This window comes from Dermatophagoides pteronyssinus, unplaced genomic scaffold (assembly GCF_027571235.1).
Source record: "Dermatophagoides pteronyssinus isolate colony J.1.1.1.1 unplaced genomic scaffold, Derpt_VIB-CSIC_2022.12 sq0003, whole genome shotgun sequence".
Classification (NCBI taxonomy): domain Eukaryota; kingdom Metazoa; phylum Arthropoda; class Arachnida; order Sarcoptiformes; family Pyroglyphidae; genus Dermatophagoides; species Dermatophagoides pteronyssinus.
The window spans coordinates 1338508-1360158 of record NW_027461527.1 but is presented as its reverse complement, the minus strand read 5'-3'; the positions used below and the strand labels follow the sequence as shown (position 1 = coordinate 1360158).

The 21651-nt window shown below is 28.5% G+C and overlaps 1 protein-coding gene across 1 annotated transcript; it reads left to right on the top strand.

The window, feature by feature from the left end:
• Window positions 1-820: 820 nt before the first annotated feature.
• On the top strand, window positions 821-20498 carry LOC113797910 (semaphorin-1A-like). Its single transcript, XM_075825238.1, is given in 11 exon segments — window positions 821-1021; window positions 12843-12933; window positions 13027-13072; window positions 17613-17708; window positions 17710-17787; window positions 17862-17949; window positions 18140-18160; window positions 18337-18441; window positions 18573-18723; window positions 18850-18929; window positions 19118-20498. Coding segments are annotated over 8 exon segments (1956 nt in total). The 5' UTR covers window positions 821-1021; window positions 12843-12933; window positions 13027-13072; window positions 17613-17648; the 3' UTR covers window positions 20491-20498.
• The last annotated feature ends 1153 nt before the right edge of the window (window positions 20499-21651 follow it).

The window sequence follows — 21651 nt, the reverse complement described above, 5'->3', positions numbered from 1 at the left end:
CCTATTTATCTAATAATTTTGATCAAATAATTAATTTATCGTTTCTGTTCTTTTTCTTTTTTTTCTTCGTAATGAATGTTTCATTCATTCATTCATAGGATCCATATTTCATTCATCGGACAGAAGAAGAAGAAGAAGTGAATAAACATTTTTCGAAAGGAATCATATTACATAAGGCTACTATTGAAATTATTATTCATTAATCAACATTTTCAAATAATATTATATTGATTTATAAATGGCAATCATTATTTGAATCAAATGATAGTTTATTGTTAGTGTTTTTTTTTCTTGTTTTGGTGGAAAACAGCAAATCTCAAATATCCGATTCTCATAAATAATCTCTTTCAAAAAATTGTGAAATAAATTCGAATAATAATAAACAATCGATAGAACCATCTAGAAAAATAATATATCAAAGATGGTCTCTACCGATAAATCCAATACATTGTCATCATCATCATCGATGACAACGACAACGATGATGATGATGATGAAAATGATGGCCAGATTAGATGATCCAAATCAACGACGAAGAACTAAACTAAAATCAAATTGTACAAATTTATTTAAAAATTCAAAATCAACAATAACAAAAAATCGATCTCAATCGAAACTGATTCATCATTATAATCATAATAATAATGATAATAATAATAATGATATTGTCTGTATGAATGATGTGATCCAATTGAATCATCAACATAATTCTAATCATCATTATAATAATTCTCACCATTTGTCCAAACATTCATCATCATCATCTAGTCAACAACAACAACAAAAGAAAAATTTCGACAATTAGATAATCAAAAATTATTCTGGTCATCATCGAAATCGAAATCATCATCATCAATAAAAAATTATCATCGATCATCATCAACATCATCAATATTAAATCAATCATCATTATTTTTTATAATAATTTTCATCATTACATTTATATTAAATGAATCAATTGTTGTGTTCACATTACATTGGCAAGATAATATTGAACCAAAAACAAGGATACATCATCTAAGTAAGTTGTTGATATTTTTTTTCTAAATAATTTATTAAAAATTTTTAAAATGATTTTATTTTTATATAAAATTCTTTTATTCAATTGAAATTTTTTTTGAAATACTGATATCAGTTGATTCTATTAGTTGACCTTATAGATAGTCAAAACAAAAACGCACGAATCGTGTCAATTTTCCATTGTATTTTTCTATATAAATTTCATTATAACAATAGATAATATGGGATATTGTTGTTGTTGTTGCTGTTTGCTATTTAATGCACATGATGCGCATGAAAGATGATCTGGTTATTCCAGTCTAGTTTTTTCTTTGGATTTCTCTTATGGATGGGAGCTTATTATTTATCGTCTTTTGTGTGTGTATATGTTCATATTCATTTGATTTTAAATGATTTGTTTGAATATTCATTATTATGATCTTTTTGATCAAATGGCCAGTATATACATCACACACAAACACAACTGCGGTAGACTAAACATTAACCAGTTATTCAGCTTTTTTTTTGTTTTGTTTCTACATTTGTGATTACCACACACATACAATATACCGAACAGAACCTAAAACAGATTTACAATTACAAAAAAATTAATCTTTAGATGTTAATGATGTATTTGTATATGATATACAGATGTCTACCAACAACGACGAACAAACTAACTAAGACTCAGTTAGACTAATAGACAAATGTTATGCGGTTAAAATGTGCATCCATTTATTTTATCATTAATTTCTTGGTCATTATCTCTATTATCCGGTTAGGTTTTGTTGTCGTTATGAACAAAACAATATCAGAGTAACGAATCTCTATTGAGAAGACTAAAACGATTCAATATTATGAATAAAAAAATATTTTTTCAAATGAAATTTTCTCTTTATCAGTAATAATACAAAATGCGAATGATAATGATTCATTCAGAATTTGATTATTGTGAATTTTTTAGCTAAAATAAAGAGCTAATTAATCCTGATCATCAATTAGAATTCATATTCAAAAATTATTTGCAAATAAATATTTTTTTTTATTACATTTTAATGTGCATTTATATTACCATCATTTATTATTGAAAAATATATTTTTTTCCGTTTAAAGTCCATTGCTCAAAGATATTTGCATTTTAGCAATAAAAAATATTGAAATGAATTCAAATTCTCAATATATTAAATCCTTTTATGCAACCTTATCGATTCATATCGAAACATTTCCTTTTTTTTTAGTTTTCACGGTGAATTCATTCACGATTTTTTTTTGAATAGCTCTAAATATAACGTGTAAATACCATTGTAGAACGAAAGAGAATAACATCGTGATACACAAATTCATTCGTTTGTTTAAAGTATAACGAATAATAATAACCATTCAAATGATGAAATAAAATGTGTAAGCCATCGACCTTTTTTTTCGTATATTTCGCACTTTTTTGTGATTTGAATCGATTTTTTTTTCATCATGATAGAAAATCTTTATTGGACTTTGGATGCTTTGGATATAATTGAGCACCCACTATTGCATTCTGGAATTATTTAGCAAAATTTTGTTTTGTTTTTAATTCCATTTCGTAAAATTTATTCAAATACTTTATTTCCATGATCGAAAACTATGTAGATTCAATGTATGGAACAAAGAAAGATTGCCAACTGATTTGTTATTCTATTTCTTTAATCTTAATAATGCAATATCGAGTGACATATTTTACTAAGAATGAATCTGAAGATAAAAATCTTATATGATTCATAGGTCACTAAACAAATAATATGGTTCCGTTTTGGGATGCAACATTTCAGTTATTATCAATAGTTGTTGATCATCATAATACCTTGTCAATTTGTACCATTTTATTGTGAATGGGGCATTTATCATTTGTCAGGTTTTTATTCTGTTGGATCTTGATTCCAAATAGTAATATCATATCGATATAAATATTATCTTATCGAATAAGACATATATTCAAAGTTTCAAATTTCATCAGGAAAATTACATAGATTTCTGATATTGAATCATTTATCTGTATTGAATGAATTCATTCAATTCAAAACATGAAGAATAATAATAAGTATTTTTGATAGTACAGATTTCATTTTTTTTGCTGATGCTTTTGATTATCATGATGATGATAATAATAATAATAATGATTTCGATTTGGTTGATTGAACTTTAATTGAGTTCGAACAAAACAATTTTATTAATAATAAAAATGAATGAATGAAGAGAAGAGAAAAGAATTTTTTTCACAATTTTTTTTTCATTTATTCCAACTGATTCACATTGAATCAGTGAATGAGTGATAGATAGAGTAATCATCAATTTACTTTCTTCCATTTTTTTTCTGCCATTCGGAAATTTTTCATCTATCAACGAAGAAAAAAAATAATGTATTCCGGAATTTTCATTTTGTTCCATACATATATTTATGGTTGATATTCATTCAATCAAAGCTATTAGATTCTAGGATTCTCTTTATATTTATTTTATATTTTCAAAATTGATTATATGAATGATGATCTATTTTTTTTCATCAAATTCAATCACATCACAGTAATACACAATATTTCGATTAGATATTTTGTTGTTGTCGTTGGTTTGGTGAAACTTGAGCATATCGAATCGTTTTTGCGATCTGAAAGCGAAATTTATTTATTTTTTTTTGTTCTGTTTCATTAATTGATAATTGATTTGTCTTTGTCACATATAGCTGACATTAGCAGTTTATCAAATGAAATTTGCTTGCTTTTCTCTCTTTCCTTTTCACTATGGATCAATCCATTTATTCCTATACCTACTTATGAATCATACGAAAATAATAATCATCATTATCATTAACGAGATACAAGTAGCAGTAGTAGTAGGTGCACCAACTTGGAAATTTTGTTAGGCGAAGAAAATTTGGTCAAAAATTTTCAATCATTTGATGATGATGATGATGAGAATAATGACAAACCAATTTTCCATTCAATTCAAATTGAATCGTCGTACAATTTCATTTCATTTCCTGAATTTTAAATCTCATTGATGATAATGGTCATCAAGTATTTAACAATTACAAATGTCACCTCATCTCTATCTTTCTCTTTCTCTCTTTCATGGCACGCACCCAGTATATAATTCAAATTCTGACAATTAACGAACCACTACCACACATCAAGACCAATATTTTTGTTTATATCCGATGAGAAACAACAACAACAAAAAAAAACGAAAATTCATTTGTCCGGATGTGTCCACATACAAATTATTATTATTATTATTATTATATGAATGAAAAAATAATAATAAAAATAAATTCTCAGCTGTCTTGATTGATTACCATTTAAATAAATGGATACAATGTTGATATTCTTCGTTCTATACGACATATATAGCCGTATATACTAAGCCATATAACAGAAACCTAGCAGTGATGACAAAATATCGAACCAAAAATGAAGATTCATGAAAATGATCGATGTCCCTCATAACGATAATATATTTTCTTTTTCTTCTTTGAATGGCCTGAATCAAAAAAAAACCAAACAAGGTCCACGAATTTCATCGTTGTCAACATCTTGCATTTTTATTTATCCATTCGTTCGTTTTTTTTCTCGAAAGTATTCACAAGTCAAGAAGCGTACATTATATAATGTGTGTGTGTTGTCTTGCCTTATTCTGGACAACCAACATTTTTCAGCTACACGAACCATAATCATTTTTGCTTTTTTCACTGACTTTTTGCTTTCTATTTATTATTTTTTTTACTGATTCAAAACTTGAGAGAAACAGTCAGCGCCAACTACGGAAAAAATATTGCTCGTTCATCAAACTGTCATTGAAGCCAATGGCGATACGATGATGATTGTTAGATGAATGAACCGAATGGTACACTATGCAATGTCATAAGCATTTAAAATTTGCATAACAAAAAGGAAATGTAGAACTGAAATAATGAAGAAGAAGAAGAAGAAGAAAAAACAGCCCAAATAAATACACACCCAAAAATGAAACTATTTTTGGACCATCACAATACACACCCTTGATGTGTTTGTGTGTTGGTGTTGAATGGAACACCATTTACATTAGGAAATATAATTTACACTGGTTCTGGTATTGAAAGATATATAAATTCTTTCTTTTTTCTCAATTCTATGTAGCTCATTAACACATCCAAAAAAATTCAATGAAAATTTATTCCATAAATCATGAATTCATTCTTTGTGTAGAATTTTGTAACTCTTGAAAATATTGAAGAATTTTTCTAGTAATTTTATTTCAGTTTGTTTGTCATATTTAAATTCCACTTGTTTCATCATCTTCATCATCATAATTATTTAATTAATCTGTTTTGGGATATTTTGTTTTGGCTGTTTTTTTCCCATAAATTCCATTAAATAAAACTATGGAAAATTGATGAATGTAAAATTCTCTTGAAATTGCCATAGTCCCCTCATATACAGCTAGATACGATTATTAACATAATCTCTATATATTTTGAATGAAGATAAATGCCATATATCTTTACTTGTCTAGTTTTTAGTTCCTTTAGGAATCCAAAACACAATATTTGAATGTGAAACAAAAAAAATTCTGATTATTTTCAAGTCTCATGATACCAGTTTAGCTGCCTTCATACACACATGCATACCCATAAATACTTGATTTTCAAGAGTTTCAGGAATCTATCCAGTTTAATTATTAATTCAGAGTTTATTTTTTTCTGTTTGTTTGATTTAGGTTACCATTTTCCATTTATTTATTTATATTCGTTTTAACCAAAAAAAAAAAAAAAAAAAAAGAAAAAATTTCAAGTTGTTTATTTTTTTCATTGCCTTCGGACGGTTCATTGGATCATTGTGATGATCATATGATGATCATATCCAATAAATGAAGCTTTTATAATCAAGTTGTTGATGAAATTGGTAAAAACCAGAAGAAGAAGAAGAAGAAGTAGTAGGAAAAAACACAACATATATCCTAAATTCCCTATGGTATTTACCATTATGCAGAATCCTGGCCTAAATTCTTTGTTTCCAAATAGATTATTATTGTTGTTTGACTTTTTCTAAACCTGTTGTTAGTGAAAAAAATCTTTGTCAAAATATTCTATTTTTGTTTGTTTGTTCTCTAATGACTATCTATCGATCGTAACCGATATTTTTTTTATAATGTTTCATTATATTCTAGTGCAAATGTGTGCAACAACAACAAAAATGAATAATAACCATTAGCAAAGCGAAAAAAATATAGGTGTCAAATGTGTTTGTTTTGAGAATCATTGATTTCATTCATTGATTGTGAATAAGAATATGAATGGAAAAGAATCATCGTTGACATTCTTAATAATTTCACATTTTACTTATTTGACTTTTTCATTCTCATTCATTTCATTTCATTTGTTTGTGTGTGTTATGTTTGTCAAGTAAATAGAAAATTTTTATCTTTTGAAAAAAATTCATTTCTTTTTTGCCTCTAGAGACGCGACATATACTCCAAATGTATGTGTTTGTGCAAAGAAAGAAATGAAGATCCCCATTATTTTGATTCAGTGAAATGATGAAATATTTTTGCCCACTTTTAAGTTTCATCAAAGTATGACAACAAAAGCAAACAATCTAATGTATGAATCGAAAAAAGTCTGTTGCATCAAGATTTTTTTGAAACTTTTTTCCCCATTTTTTTTTGTCTCCAGTTCCCTCAATATTCGTGAATTTATTCTTTTGTTCAATTCGATTGAATGAATCACACACACACATATCGATAGTAATTCTGGCCATCAAATTTTTGATTTCTAAAATTTTTTTGTTGTTGCCTTTTTTCCTATCATTGAATGGAGTGCAAATGATAAATAAATGGAGGTTGGATAGATGTTGTGTGATGGTGTTGTGGAAGTCAAATGTTGAAATTTTCTTCCGTTTTATTGAATAATTTCAAATTGTTGTTGCTGTTGCTCGGTCTACTATTCATTCATTCTTTTCGATATTTCGACATTGTCAATAGAAATATTTAATCTTGAATAGATTTTTGACCGCTACCATCATATCATTTTTTTCCATACCAGCAGGATGTTTCATTTGAGAACAGAAAAAAAAGAATTCAAAGTTTGTCTTTTTTTATTCGTTACTTTGGTTATTTTCGCTTTTCTCTACTTCAAAACATTCATCGAAATGTTTCAAATATCTTTTTTTCTGTTTTGAAAATCTTTGTTTTTTTTCTTGAAAACGAAAAAAAAATTCGTTTCCTGAATTCGTAATGAGAGAGAGATAAACATTGAGAATTGAACGTTTGAATGTTGAACCAATGTTGGAAGAGAGACATGATCACCATCAATGTGAACTATGTGATCAACAAAAAAAAACTTGAATCTTGAATACCACACATACATCCTATAGGATTATTAATAGGATTTATTTTTTAGTTTTTTATTTTCAAAACATTTTCATTGATCATTAATTTTAGTAGCTGGTCAACTTTTTTTTCTATTTTCGTTAAAAATTTATTTAAAATTTTGGATTTTTTTCTGCAAAACTGAATAATTTATCGCATGACCAGTAAACAAAAAAATAAATCAACAATTCGGCTGCTAAAATTTATTATTATTCAGTTTATTATGATGATTGTGGGGATATATAATTTACTTTCAATCACAAGAGGTGAAAAATTTTGGATGTGGATAACGAAATTGAATCGAATTGAATCTCGATTCAAGGTCGATGATGATGATGATGATTATATTATGTGTCGAAAATTATTATTTTGATTGAAAACAGATCAATTTCATTCATTCATTTTTTTCAATTTAAAATATTTAAGTAAACAAATAATTTACACAAATGTAATTGATTGAAATTTGGAACAATATTCAAATCAATCAATGGGTCAATCAATCAATCAATCAAAAAAAATATTGATCGATTCATTTTATTTTGTAACTTGTTATTATTATTTTTTTTCTATGATTGATAATCATCAATCGATTGTTTGATTGTATATGGTTTTTAAATTTGAATTGTTTTTTTTTCAAATTTACAATGGTCGATTACAGATTTGAAAATTTCTTTTGTTTGTTTGTTTGTTCAATTACTTTATTCATTGAAAACATCATTCGATAGATGTTTATCGGTTAGATTTTTTTTCACTTTTCTCACCCTATTTAATGGTATATAATTAATTGTCAAGGATAATGCAGATTATCATTGATTTTTTTTCAAAATTTTAAATTCTAATATGCCTTGAATGAAAATCCTCGGATTTTCTTTGCATTGTTTTTTTTCGTTCATTCCAAAATAATTCTCAAAATAAAATTTTGATTCTATCCTCTTTGATTCGAGATTTAATTGAATGTTTAAATCAAATTTCTTCGATTAATGATTGATTGATTGATTAATGTCAAATGTCATTAACATTCTAATCAATCAATCAATAAAGAAAGAAAGTTACATTGATTTTTTTGTTATCATTGCTGTCATTTTTTTTCAGTGTTTAGGCAAACATATCATTTGTGTGATTACAAAGCGGCGGCTACATTGTATTTTCATTTTGATTTCGTTTTCTTTAAAGTATTTAAAATGTTTATCTTTACATTTGAAAGTGAAAAAAAAGAAGAAAAAATTTTGAAATCAAAAAGAATTTAAATTTCATTTCAAAAGAAAGCCGAAAATACAACAAAATCTACATATGAATGCGTGTTTATGAAAAGGAAAAAAAACTTTAAAAGTTTGTTGATTATGTCAGAAGTCATGTGTGCCATATGGAATTTCGGTTTTTTTTTGTTGAAAATTTAAATTCAATTTTTTGGATTCAAATCAAATAATGAACAAAAAAAATCATCATCTGGAGAATAAAGTTATGATTTTGACCATTTTTCTTTCAAACATGAAATCAATGATGATGATAATGACATTTTTCGATCATATTCAACGACAATGATGATAATGGTCGATATACTTTGTTTTGATGTGACAAATTTTTTGTGGTTTTGTTTTTTTTTGTTGGCTGTGTAAATGCAAATTTTCCTCAAAAAAATAGTAACCTAGTACTGTTACCAAAAACAAAATCAATTGGTACGCATAATATGCAAATATTATGTCACAGATTCTATAAATATATGAAAAGAATCGACCACAAACTTCCAGAAGTAGAAAAAAATCGACAAAATAACAAATGAAAAAAAAACGATCCACACAGATGGTTCATCATCATCATTGAAATCATTCAATGATTTTTCTTGTTGTGTGTTTTTTGATTCATAATGATGATGATGATGATGATGATGATCACATATGTAAAGTATATCTTGGCGGAATAACATGAGCAAAGAAAATTCTCTAATCATGTGACCAGTATAGTATAGTATAGTTGTAACAATAGTCATTTTCAACCAGCAACAAACAACTAAAAAGGAAGAAAAAGTTCTTCAAAAAGATAATGTAACAAAAATTTTGAACAAAAATTCGATCCACATAGATCCACACTATATATATGATATATTCTGGACGAAGAAAATCGTTATTTTTTTCGAAAAAAAAGAAATTCCAACATTAAAACATGTGTGTATTGTGTGTGTATACGAAACATATGGTGCCACATTGAAACTATTGCACATTTTGAAATTCTTTCCATCGTTGTTCCAAGGCGCCAGCCAGATACACACTTGCACACACTTAGTGAAACGAAATGAAAGAAAAGAATAAAAATGAAAGAATCTAAAGATTTAATGGACACTACACACACTATGAGTATCCATTCATTCATTCTGTGGTATGAATCAGAGAGAGGGAGTAAAGTGAATGAGGGGTGTGGAGGAGGCAATAACCGACCAACCAACAAAGAAGAAAAAAAAATAAAATTGGAATCCAATCACCGATTTTTCGTTTTCATTTCACCCACACTTTTTTTTGTCATCATCATCATTGCCAGAAAAAAAGTAATCGTTGAACAAAACAAAACTATACTTCCTCCCCACTCACAATCACACTTCGAAAGAAAAAAAATCGATCGATTTTCGCTTCTTCTTCGTCTTTTTTTTCAGTACACCATGTTCATTTCATTCACTAGTTTTTTTTCATTCTTTTTTTTAATCGTATTCGTTTGATGATACTCTTCATAAAGTTATTTCTATTCTTTTCTATTTTGTTGGGTTATATTTCTTTCTTTTTTTCGTTTACATTTACAAATTTCTTATCTTGCTGTTCCTGGTGGATAATATAGACGGAAGAATTATTTCTTCAATGAAAGTTTTTTTTTCTAAAACGTGTATCAGTATCATTGAAATGATGATTGTTGTATTTTGTTCATGTCAAACCAATCGAAAACTTCTGATATCGAAAAAAAAATCAAAACGCGTTTTGTTTTGTTCAATCATAAATATTTATATAATACACATATAGAGAGAATAGTTTGATTTAACTGATAGTTTTTATCATTATTATTTATCTTGTAAATAAATATTGTTGTTTATAACAAGTATAAATACTATGATGATTGTAGAATCTTATTGAAACATACACAAACACTGACAAGCAAAACAAATACAAACATACAAAAAATATATATTATGTAAAATCAATTTCGGGAAAAAAAACGTTCATTCTGTGTGTGGGTGGTTTATTGTTGAAAGAAAAAGAAGCGACAGAAAAAAAAGTAAAGATATTTTCAAGTTTGAAATAATTTTTTGATGATTTTATCATCATCATCTTCATTGGAATATAATAAATTTTCATTATTGATGAAGAATTCTGCCCAAAGCTTTTTTTCTTCTTTTTTTTCATTGGTTGTTGTTACTTGTCACTATAGAATTTTGCATTGAAATTCTATCAGGCAACCGAAAAAAAACAACAACAACAACAAGAGTATGGAAGTAAAAACTATTCGAATATTCTCATATAACATGACAAAAAAAAAAAACAAACGTAATGGGTTTATGTTTTCTACCATCTTTTTTTCTCTCTCTCAAATTTCGATTTTTTTTGTTTCAAAGTAAAAAATTGAGTTACTGATGTGAATATATATGTGTGCGTATATGTGATCAAAGTTTTTTTCTCTTGTTGTTTCAAAAAAAAACCTAAAATAAAAGGGGAAATGGAATAAACCAGCTTGAATTTTATTTTATACATTTCCATTTAATCTTTTCTTCTTGTGTTCCTGTGTTTGTGAAATTCCTGGTAAAATGCAACCAAAAAAAGGAAAAAAACACTCACTGGTGTGTGGTATATTACTCAACATTTTGTCAATCGATCGATTTTTTTTCTGTTACTTTTCATTCATTCATTCATTATTATTTACTTTCGGATCATTTGTGAAACCAAAAAGAGAAATGAAAAAAAAATTTGGAAAGAAAAAAAAAGAAGAAAACCTTATCCCCAAATGATATGATTTTAATGGAGAAACTTGGAATTTTATATGTTGAATAAATGAAATATAAAAAAAAGAGTTGTTAGTGTTTTATCCTCTGTCAGCGCTACATTCTGTGACTTATGGAATGATGATGATGATGATGATGGTGATGGTGGTGGTTACCCAATCATTCAATTTTATCAAGAATTTTTTTCTTTTCGTTCCACTTTTACTCTTTCATTTATGTTTTAAAAATAAATACTTTTTGGAATTATTGAAATTTAAATTATTGATTTTTTTTCATGTCTACTTTTCCAACCACCCCCAACACCATTTTTTTTGTTGAAGATTCGTGTATTTATGTGTTTCCTAATAAAAGACTATTCTGGTTGATGAAATGAAAAAAAAATAAAATAAATTAACTCGTTTTTGGTAATTTATTTTGATCGATATTTTTCTGCTTCATTTCTCTGCCTCTAGTGTTGGATGTTTCAGAAGACCGAACCAAAATCCAATGAGTGGATCAAAATAATTTTCTGAATGTGTCATTCATTCGATTATTATTATTCACTTAAGGCGGCTGGACAATTTATTTTATTTTGTTTTGTTTTATTTATTTGATCCTGAAAGTTTTCATTGTGTGTGTGTGGTGTTCCTGAAACCCCAACTTTTAACATTTTCCAATACAAAATGAGAGAAAAACTTTTTTTTCTGCCTAGCTTAATCTACATTGATGATGGTGATGGGGTGAGAGAATGACCACCACTGGTTTTTTTTCGCAAGTTCTTTTCGTTGTTCCATTGTTACTGTTCCAGAGTTTTTATATTCGGATCATTTGTCACTTTAATTAGACTTAATTTGGAACAATAATAGAATTGAATTGACCAATAGTGAAAAACAAAATGTTTGAAGCAAAATTTGTACCTACCGCACTGCGTAGTGAGTTTATGAATCAACGTTATCAATATATTTGTATTAAATTTTTTCAGCCACCCAGATAATATCGAAAATTACCAGATGACCAAAATAGATGGATGAATGGTTTGTTTGTAGCAAGCGAATGATAATTTGACTGATCGTATTTTTATTTTATTGAAATTTGTTTGTTTGTTTGTTTCCATTGTTTCATCAGCATGAAACTTTTTCCATATACCCCACCATTAATGCATACACACATTTCCAGGGCAAATTTTACTGATCTAATTTATATTCAAAACTGTTAGGCTATAAGTTGTTAGCCATTAGCCAAGTATAGTATAGTAGTCACTTGTATAAACATAATTTTTCTTCGTTGTTTTTTTTTCTGGTATCCACATTATTATTAATGACAATGATAATAACTCAAATTCAATTTGTACATTACTTTTACGAATAAATTGACTTGCTTGACTTTTATTTTTGGGGTGGTTGGTTATATTTATTTTTCATTTTGTCACCAATTTGTTTACTGTGTATATCATTAATTTTTTGTCATTTTTTAATTTTTAATTCATTTTTCTTTTCATTTTTTTTTCTTGTAGAAGATTTTGATCTATTTGTTGGCAATGATTCGGCTAAAGATTATTTTAAATTTTTGGACCGTGATGGTGATTATCTTCTCATTGGTGCCAGGTAAAGAAACGAAAAAAATGAGAATTGAATCCGATTCATATAATGATTTTCATTTATCATCTTTTTTTTTCTCTTTCATTCATTTTCTTTTAGAAATTTTGTCTACAATATAAGCCTGCCAACGCTCAAAGAAAATCGGGTAAGATTTTTTTTTTGTTCATCATTATAAACATTTATAAATACACATTCAAATCTCATACATTCGTTTTGGTCGAATGATGTTGTGAAACAAAAACGATGATGATAAATGATGGATATTTATTTATTTTTTTCATTCTTTGATCATTCTATCATTTTGTTTTGTTTGAGTTTCTATCATTCTATTTTTTTTGGATCTCTAATTCTGATCATTGCACTTACCTCACACACATACAATTCATAATCATAATGATGATGATGACAATAACAACAAAGATATTTGCTTTTCAATGTTGTTCATTGAATAATACAGAATCATATCATTTGAATTCATTCATAAACTAAAGAGAGAAACACAACAGTGGAACATGAAAACAGAAAGAAACAGAAAAAAATGGTCATTTGTATTCATTTAGCTAATTTTTTCCCTAATGTCCATATTGTACATCGATAAGAATTGACGGTATTCAGTGTGATTACCAATTAATATTGAATATAGAATGAGAATAGTTTTTTTGTTGTCTGTCATATCATCAAACATATAGAAATATTTTATTTTTGTACCTGTCAAATAAGAAAAACGAAAAAAATGTAGAAGATGAAAAAAAACATCATTATAATCATCATTCTGTGAATGTAACCTAAACACGAATGCAAAAGAATATTTATTTTTTTCATACAATCTTCCACACCTGCTCTGCATTGAAACCATCGTTTTTTTTATTCAGTTTAGTTTTTTCTTCATTTGTTCATCGGAAATAATCATCATCTTCATCATCATTAGTCACGACTTGTGTGTGTGTGTGAATGTAGGTGTGGAGATTTTATTTCATTTCGAAAATGTGTCAACATCAAATAGAAAATGAAAGCTCATATTAAGAAGAATATTGGGGCAATAGGAAAAAAACAGATTTCTCTGATAGATTTTTGTTTCATTTCGTTTACTAATAATATTACATTACATTTTTTTGCGAAATAGTAATAATAATATCTATTAAGCTTTCATGATTCAATATGGCTTTCAAAAAACGACTGCTTCACCATACATAAACACAACCAAAAAGATCTTTGGTTCAAATATGTTCACTGTTTCATCATATTAAATTATATGAACAGTTTTGAGTGGAGGTTCGAATTAAGTTTTTTTTTAAATCAGAAAAACAATCGAATTAATGATGTTTATATGATTTAGGTGATGATTATAAAAATGAAAATTTTTGAATAGATAAAATTTTCATTCATTCATTCCAAAGAACAAGACGATTCCTAGTTTCTCAGTGGCAATCATCAAACCAAAAAAAAAAAAAGAAAAAGAAAATTGTTTGAATCATTTTTCATCTTTTATTCACAATATGATTTTGATTCATTTTGTTGTTGTTATTCCTTGCTGCTGCTGCTGTTCCCTTGACGATGCTCATATTCAATGATTCTACACCAATTTAATATATCACGTCATTAGAATTCTATGATTGAAATATGGTGAAGAGAAAAGTTATAAAAAGAGAGAATGAATTGAACTTTTTTTTCTTGGTTCATTCAAAGAATCGATTATAATCGATGATGTTTAAATGTAAGTGAATATATAAACAAAAAATAATGGTATTTTATCGAATAGTAAAATGTCGAACGAGCAAAATCGGGTCCAAAATCATTGGGGTTTTTTTCGCGGATTTCTCTTCCAACTTTTAAGACTTTTGACTTTTTTTTTGCTTTTATAATCGATGTAATGTTCATTCTTTGTTCTTATGATTTATGAGCCTTGAAACAGCTAAAAAAATGATTGTCTAGCCCACCACCACCACTTGGTTTGGCTTTGGTGTACCAGATTTTCTTTTTTTTTCTCAAAGCGGTAGCAATGTGTGGCAGGCAATACACTTTATGATTTCACTATTATCCTAGTTTTCCAATCATCTTTTTTTTCCTTTGGATTCCGGTTTTTATTATTTTTCTTCATTTTCAAGATCTATCGCCACCACCACCACCACCCACTACTTTAGAATAAAATAATAATAAAAAACCGATATTCACCAAAAACAAAAAGTGCCCATTTTTTTCCCAACAAAAATGAGTTTCGATTTACGATTATTTTATGAAAAAAAATGTGTTTATGGATGCGTACAATTATATTACCGAAATATAAAACAAAAATTTTTTGCCCCATTTTTTCCTGATCCATCATTGATTTTGTTTCAGAGAAAAGTTTCCATAATTTTCTTGAAGTTTTTTACTCCACTTCATTCGATGTGTTTTTTTTATAATGTACAAATAAAAAACAATCAAAAGATTTAAGAACAATGAAAAAAGAAGAAAAAAGTTTTTTTTTCGAAATTAACTTGGTTATTCTGGATAAAAAGGAATTCTTTTATTCTTTCATTCTTTTCAAATCCTATTGGAATAAAATGAAAATGAAAACTTCTCTTTTGTTATTATGAAAAATTATTTTCATTTAGAAAGTCTATTCATTGGACAAAAAGAAAGTTAATCAAGATGAACATTTGGGCCTGATTCTATTCATGATTGTTCTGTTGACCATAATACACACCGATTACCAACAAGTCGGTCTTTCTGCCGAATAAAAAAAAACTAAAACAAGACTATAACTAAATTGGCAATTATTGATTCAAAATTGCCTTCCATTTTTCTTGCTTATAATGCTAGAAATTCTTTCTTAAAGAATCGGAAAAAAACAAAATTAAATTAAATTCTTAATGAATAATATCTGTAACAACCAAACGTAAATTCTTCAATAGTTATTATCAAATTTTTCTCATTATTTTCCATTATGTTTCTTATGTTTATAATGACTACTGATATTTGAATCATAGTACGAAATCAGATCAAGAAAATGGAAAATATTTTCAAATTATTTTATCCAAAAGAAAAAAAACTGATTAGCCAAATTGAAAATTGAAATCCACTGATGATCATTGTGTTGTGTTTCATATTATTAATGATATAGAATTCTGTTTGTTCACGGTGGTCACACACACACACATAGATTTATTGTTCAGAAAAAAAATTCCATTAAACTATTTGATGATTGAACTGAATTCCATTTTGAACATTATGTGCGTGTGTGTGTATGTTTGGAAATTCCATTCGGGAATCATGCATTCACTATTTTTTTCATTGTAAATTCATTCAATGCATCAGTAGATACTTTATGCAAACATTGGATTTATTTGCGTGTTTTGGTATATGAAAAGTTGTCTACCGGTCAAATGAATTTATTTCTTTTGATATACGTTGACAATACAACAATAATGACAACAGTGAAAGAGAAAAAAATCATTGAAATCAAAGTTTCTCGATGATTTTTTTCCTGGTACTTTCGAACATACAGAATAAAAATCTTTACAATAATGGGAACGAAACGAATGAATCACTAGAGACACATTATTCTGTTATACGGGAATTCTGTATGTGATGTATACGTATTAAATTCATCGATATAAATAAATTGTCTGGCCATTTTTTTCAAAAAAATATAAGAAAATTATGATTTGTGAAACATTCACAACAACAAGGTAATAATATGAGAATGGTGAATAGAATTTCACATTGAATGTATTATCTCTCCTCTCTCTCTTTCTTTTTGCTTGGTATTTCAGTCTCTTAACAGTGGTTGGTTTGTTGGTCGATTTTTTTTTGAATGTACATTTTCCCTATTACACCAATCGACATATTGATTAATTACCATCATTTTACGTTAATGCTCAATTCTTCAATTCGTTTAATATCTGGAAAAAATGTTCTATTTCATTTGTAAAATGGTAGAGAGTATATTTTGTTGTTTGCACACACACACACATACGTAATATGTATACTTTCTTATATGTCACGTGCTATTTTTCTTTTTTTCATAAGTCCAAGAGAGAATATATTTACTTTTCAATCTCTCGCGGGGTTGAATATATATGATATTCGGGCAAAAGATGTAAAGAAACAAAATAACTAAACAGAAAATCTCTAATGTGTGATATATGTTGGCTGACTAGCTAGCCAGTCATTCATTTATTCATTCAGTTAGTCAGTCCAAATGTCGTAGTATCGATCCCAGGGACATAGCTAAATGATAATATATATTAAGTGACATGACTCAGCACGTGTTCGATCACACAGGATTTGATAATATAACGATGAATTTTATTTCAACATACACACATGCACTGTAAAATCAAATTCTGTATAGATCGTTAATGACAATGAATGTGGAAAATTTAAAAAATTAACACACACACACACATACGGCACGTACGGACCGATTTTTTTATATTAAAAAAAATTATTACTTCATTATTCACCGGGCCCAAATATTTACATTTGGGCAAATGTTTTCGAGATTTTCATTTACACTTCATATAATAATAAATGGTCAATGATTTTGGGATATATAAGAATGAGTCATTCGTTTTGATTCGATCGAAATTTTCATTGATAATAACATCGAATGGAAGATGAATAATATTGAATTAAAAACATTAATCATTTTTTATTTGCTAAAAAATTTCAATTTTTTTTCTCTCAATTATTTTCAACAGAAATTAGAATGGTCAAGTAATGAAGATGATATTGCCATGTGTAAATATAAGGGAAAATCCGAAGATGCATGTCAAAATTATATAAAAGTATTGGCCGAAATTATCCGATGATCGTATATTGGTCTGTGGAACGAATGCTTTCAAACCAAAGTGCCGTAGCTATCAATATGGTCCGGTATGTAATTTAGTATAAATTTTTTTTGAAAGTTTTTTTAAATTTCGGAATCTTCAAAAATATTTTCGATTTAGATGCATAATTTTCTAAAATTAAGTGAAAAACCTGGCGAAGCTATCTGTCCATATGATCCATCATATTCAAGCACTTATACATTTTATGGTAAGTTTTTTCTTTTCATACGATGTTTCGTCAAATTCTCGACACTGTTTTTTACTTTCAAAATCTTACTGTTTCTCTTTCTCTATCTTTTTATAACTGAAAACATTCTCTTTCTCTCTCTTTCTATATTCACTATTCAAAACTACATCAACAATAATTTCGTCAACCTAAAATTTACTTCAAATCATAGGATCATTCCATGAACGTTCAGGTAAACAAACAACATGAATTCGTTGAATTTAGCATGTATAGTAATTTTTTTTTCTTTTGTTGTTGTTTTGTTGGACGTTTTTTCTTTATTTTGAGATTCTTTTTACTTTTAAATCTTAACTATCATATTTCACTTAAACATCCGAACTAATTTTAATTGTTTTGTCTTTTTTTTAGAGAAAAATTTATACGTTGCAACTGTAGCTGGTTTTACTGGTGCCGATCCATTAATCTATCGTGAACCATTACGTACCGAACAATTTAATCCTAAACATTTGAACGGTAATTATTATTTTTTTGTTTGTTTGTTTTTCTTTTTCGTTGTTATTGATCGTACCTATTTTTTCTAATAATCATTATTCGAATTCGATGATCCAAATAATAATGATGATGATTTTTCTTTTTTATTTCAGCACCAAATTTTGTTAGCTCATTTCCTTACAATGGCCATGTTTACTTTTTATTTCGTGAGACTGCAGTCGAATATATCAACTGTGGTAAAGCAATCTATTCAAGAGTAGCCCGTGTTTGTGCCCGAGATAATGGTGGTCCACATAAATTTCGGTAAATATCATCATTATTATCATTATCGATTCTATTAATAATAATCATCATTATCATTTATTTTTTGTTTGTTCAATGTTTATTCCTTACAATTATCATTATCATCATCAATGTTCTAATAATCAGAGCCCGATGGACAACATTTCTAAAAGCTCGCCTTAATTGTTCAATTCCTGGTGATTTTCCGTTCTATTTTAATGAGATCCGTAAGTCACAAATTCTTTTGGTCAATTCTCTTTTTTCGTCTTGTTTGTTTGTTTGGTTTGATTTGGTGTTTGTTCTTTTTTCCAAACTAAACAAAAAAAATAAAATAAAATAACCACAATTTTTTCCGGTCATTAATATTTGTTTTTTTCTTTTTCTTTTTTCATTTATTTTCTGAAAAAATATACAGAGGCTAGCTCGGAAATTGTCAAAGGTTTATATGGTGGACAAAATGAACAATTGATATATAGCGTTTTTACAACACCGGGCAATTCGATTGGCGGTTCGGCTATCTGTGCCTTCCGCATGGCCGATATTGATGCCGTTTTTCGTGGTCCATTCAAAGTACAAAAAGATATTGATTCGAATTGGTTGCCCGAATCACCGCCGATATCACCACGTCCGGGTGAATGTTCAAATGATTCAAAAAGTTTGCCAGAAAATACATTAAAATTTATTCAAGAACATTCACTTATGGATCATACTGTACAATCATTTTGGAATTCACCAATACTTGTTCGAACATCGTTTCAATCACGATTTACATCTATTGCTGTCGATCCTCAAATTGAAACTGCTTCGGGCAAAACTTATGATGTTCTATTTATTGGAACCAGTAATGGAACCGTCCTCAAAGCTATCAATGCAGCTAGTCCTTTGACCGGACATTCAAATGATTATGGTAGTTCGGTCGTACCAGTCGTGATTGAAGAGATAACTGTATTTCCTCGTGGAACTCCTGTTACTCAATTATTAGTACATCCATCATATTACAATGCTAAATTGGTTGCATTTGCATCTCATGAAATCAAAACGATTCGATTGTATCGATGTCAAGCAAAAACTTGTGGTGAATGTGTACGACTACAGGATCCTTATTGTTCATTCGATTTACAGCAACAAAAATGTACAAGTTCACGTTCACGTTATTGGAATCGTGAAAATTTCGTACAAAACATTGAAATGGGTTGGGATCCTAGATGTCCCGATGGACGGCCTGGCATGCCATCTGGAACATCTGATGAAAATAATATGGATGAGAATCGTATGGACACAAGTGATGAACAGGAATCTGATATGACAACAGGTCCAAGTGCTGTTCCCGTTTATTCAAGTGAAACATTTGCATTGGCTGTAGTTACATCGGTGGTTACATCATTGGTTTTCGGTTTCATCATTGGCTATATATTTAGTCGAAGATGTAGGAAAGATGATCCGGGAATTTGTTCACCATATGACGATCCCCATAGTTATCTTGATCCACACAATTTTGCTGGCGCTTTGACAGCTGGCCATCATGGTACAACCGGTTTGACAAGACTCACAGCAGGCCATGGCCATGGTCCCGGTGGTATGGCACCATTATATGGAACACATGGTACTTTAGGTCATCATTATTCCTCAGCTGGCCATGGTCCTATTGGACATCCGGCTGATATGGGAACATTAGTTAATTCAAAACCAATCAATCTTGTTTTGAACGTACCTAAAGGTGGTTCAAAAAACGCAAATTCGTCGGCGGACAACAAACCTATGCAGAAGGTGAAGAAGATTTATTTGTAAATCTCAACAGAAACAATAACAACAACAATGACAACATCAATCATACAATTTTAGTAGTCAACGAACGTAACGTCAATAGTCCATTATTAACAACGGCAACAACAGCAATTACTTCAGTAAATAATCTTCGTAATGGCCGTGGTTATTCACCAGCTGCAACACCACGATATGGTCCATTGCCTTCATTGTTAAATCATCGTCGAGCATTGTTGAATAATAGTGATAACAATGTACCGATCATCAATAGTGCACCGATGCACCGTCGATTACTTCCTGGAGCTTTATTAGCTAATCGACAAAACGGTACTACTGCTGGTAATGGTGGTGGAACAATTTTACCACCGCCTGCTTATTCTGATCTCGATGATTTTGATATGAATAGTAGCCAAAATGGTGAATGTTCATCGATTGCAACTGAACCACGATATCAGCCGATGCCATTTAACAATAATAACATTAATAATAATAATCGCCATCAACGCCGTCCGTTACCTAATCCACAAATATCGAATGATAATGATAATAATAATCTTTTTCTTCTTCATGATCGTCGCGATATTGGTAACAAAAATCGTAAAATATCCACGAAAAAACAACAATCATTGGATGAAATGAACAATTGTAATAATAATAATAATAATGATCAACATCAGCAAACAAAACATCAACAAAAACAACGAACATCATCAATGTCATATTCGACTGGTGATAGTGAAGCAACAACAATAACTGCCGATGATTATGCTGGTTATGGCCATACAACATCCGCTGTTACTGCTGTTGCTCATCAGGAAGAATTAGATGAAAATGAAGATGAAATTGTGGAAGGTGATTACGAAGATATAAGTCAATTGTAATGACCATCATCATCATCATCATCAAAATCAACGTTCATTTTTTTCGTATTTCATTTTCAATCGACTAAATCATTATAAATTTACAATTCAATTCATTCAATGATCGTTCCATCGTTACGTTTCGTTATAATTTTCTTTTTAAAAAAATGATGATTTTTTTCAACTGTTGTCAAACAATAAACTAGAAATTAAATTGAAAAAGTCCAAAAAAAATGTATAGAGATCGTGTTGTCACGCCGACGTAAAACCATCAACCAACAACCATAACCTAATAAATACTCACACACACAGCAGGTACGATTCT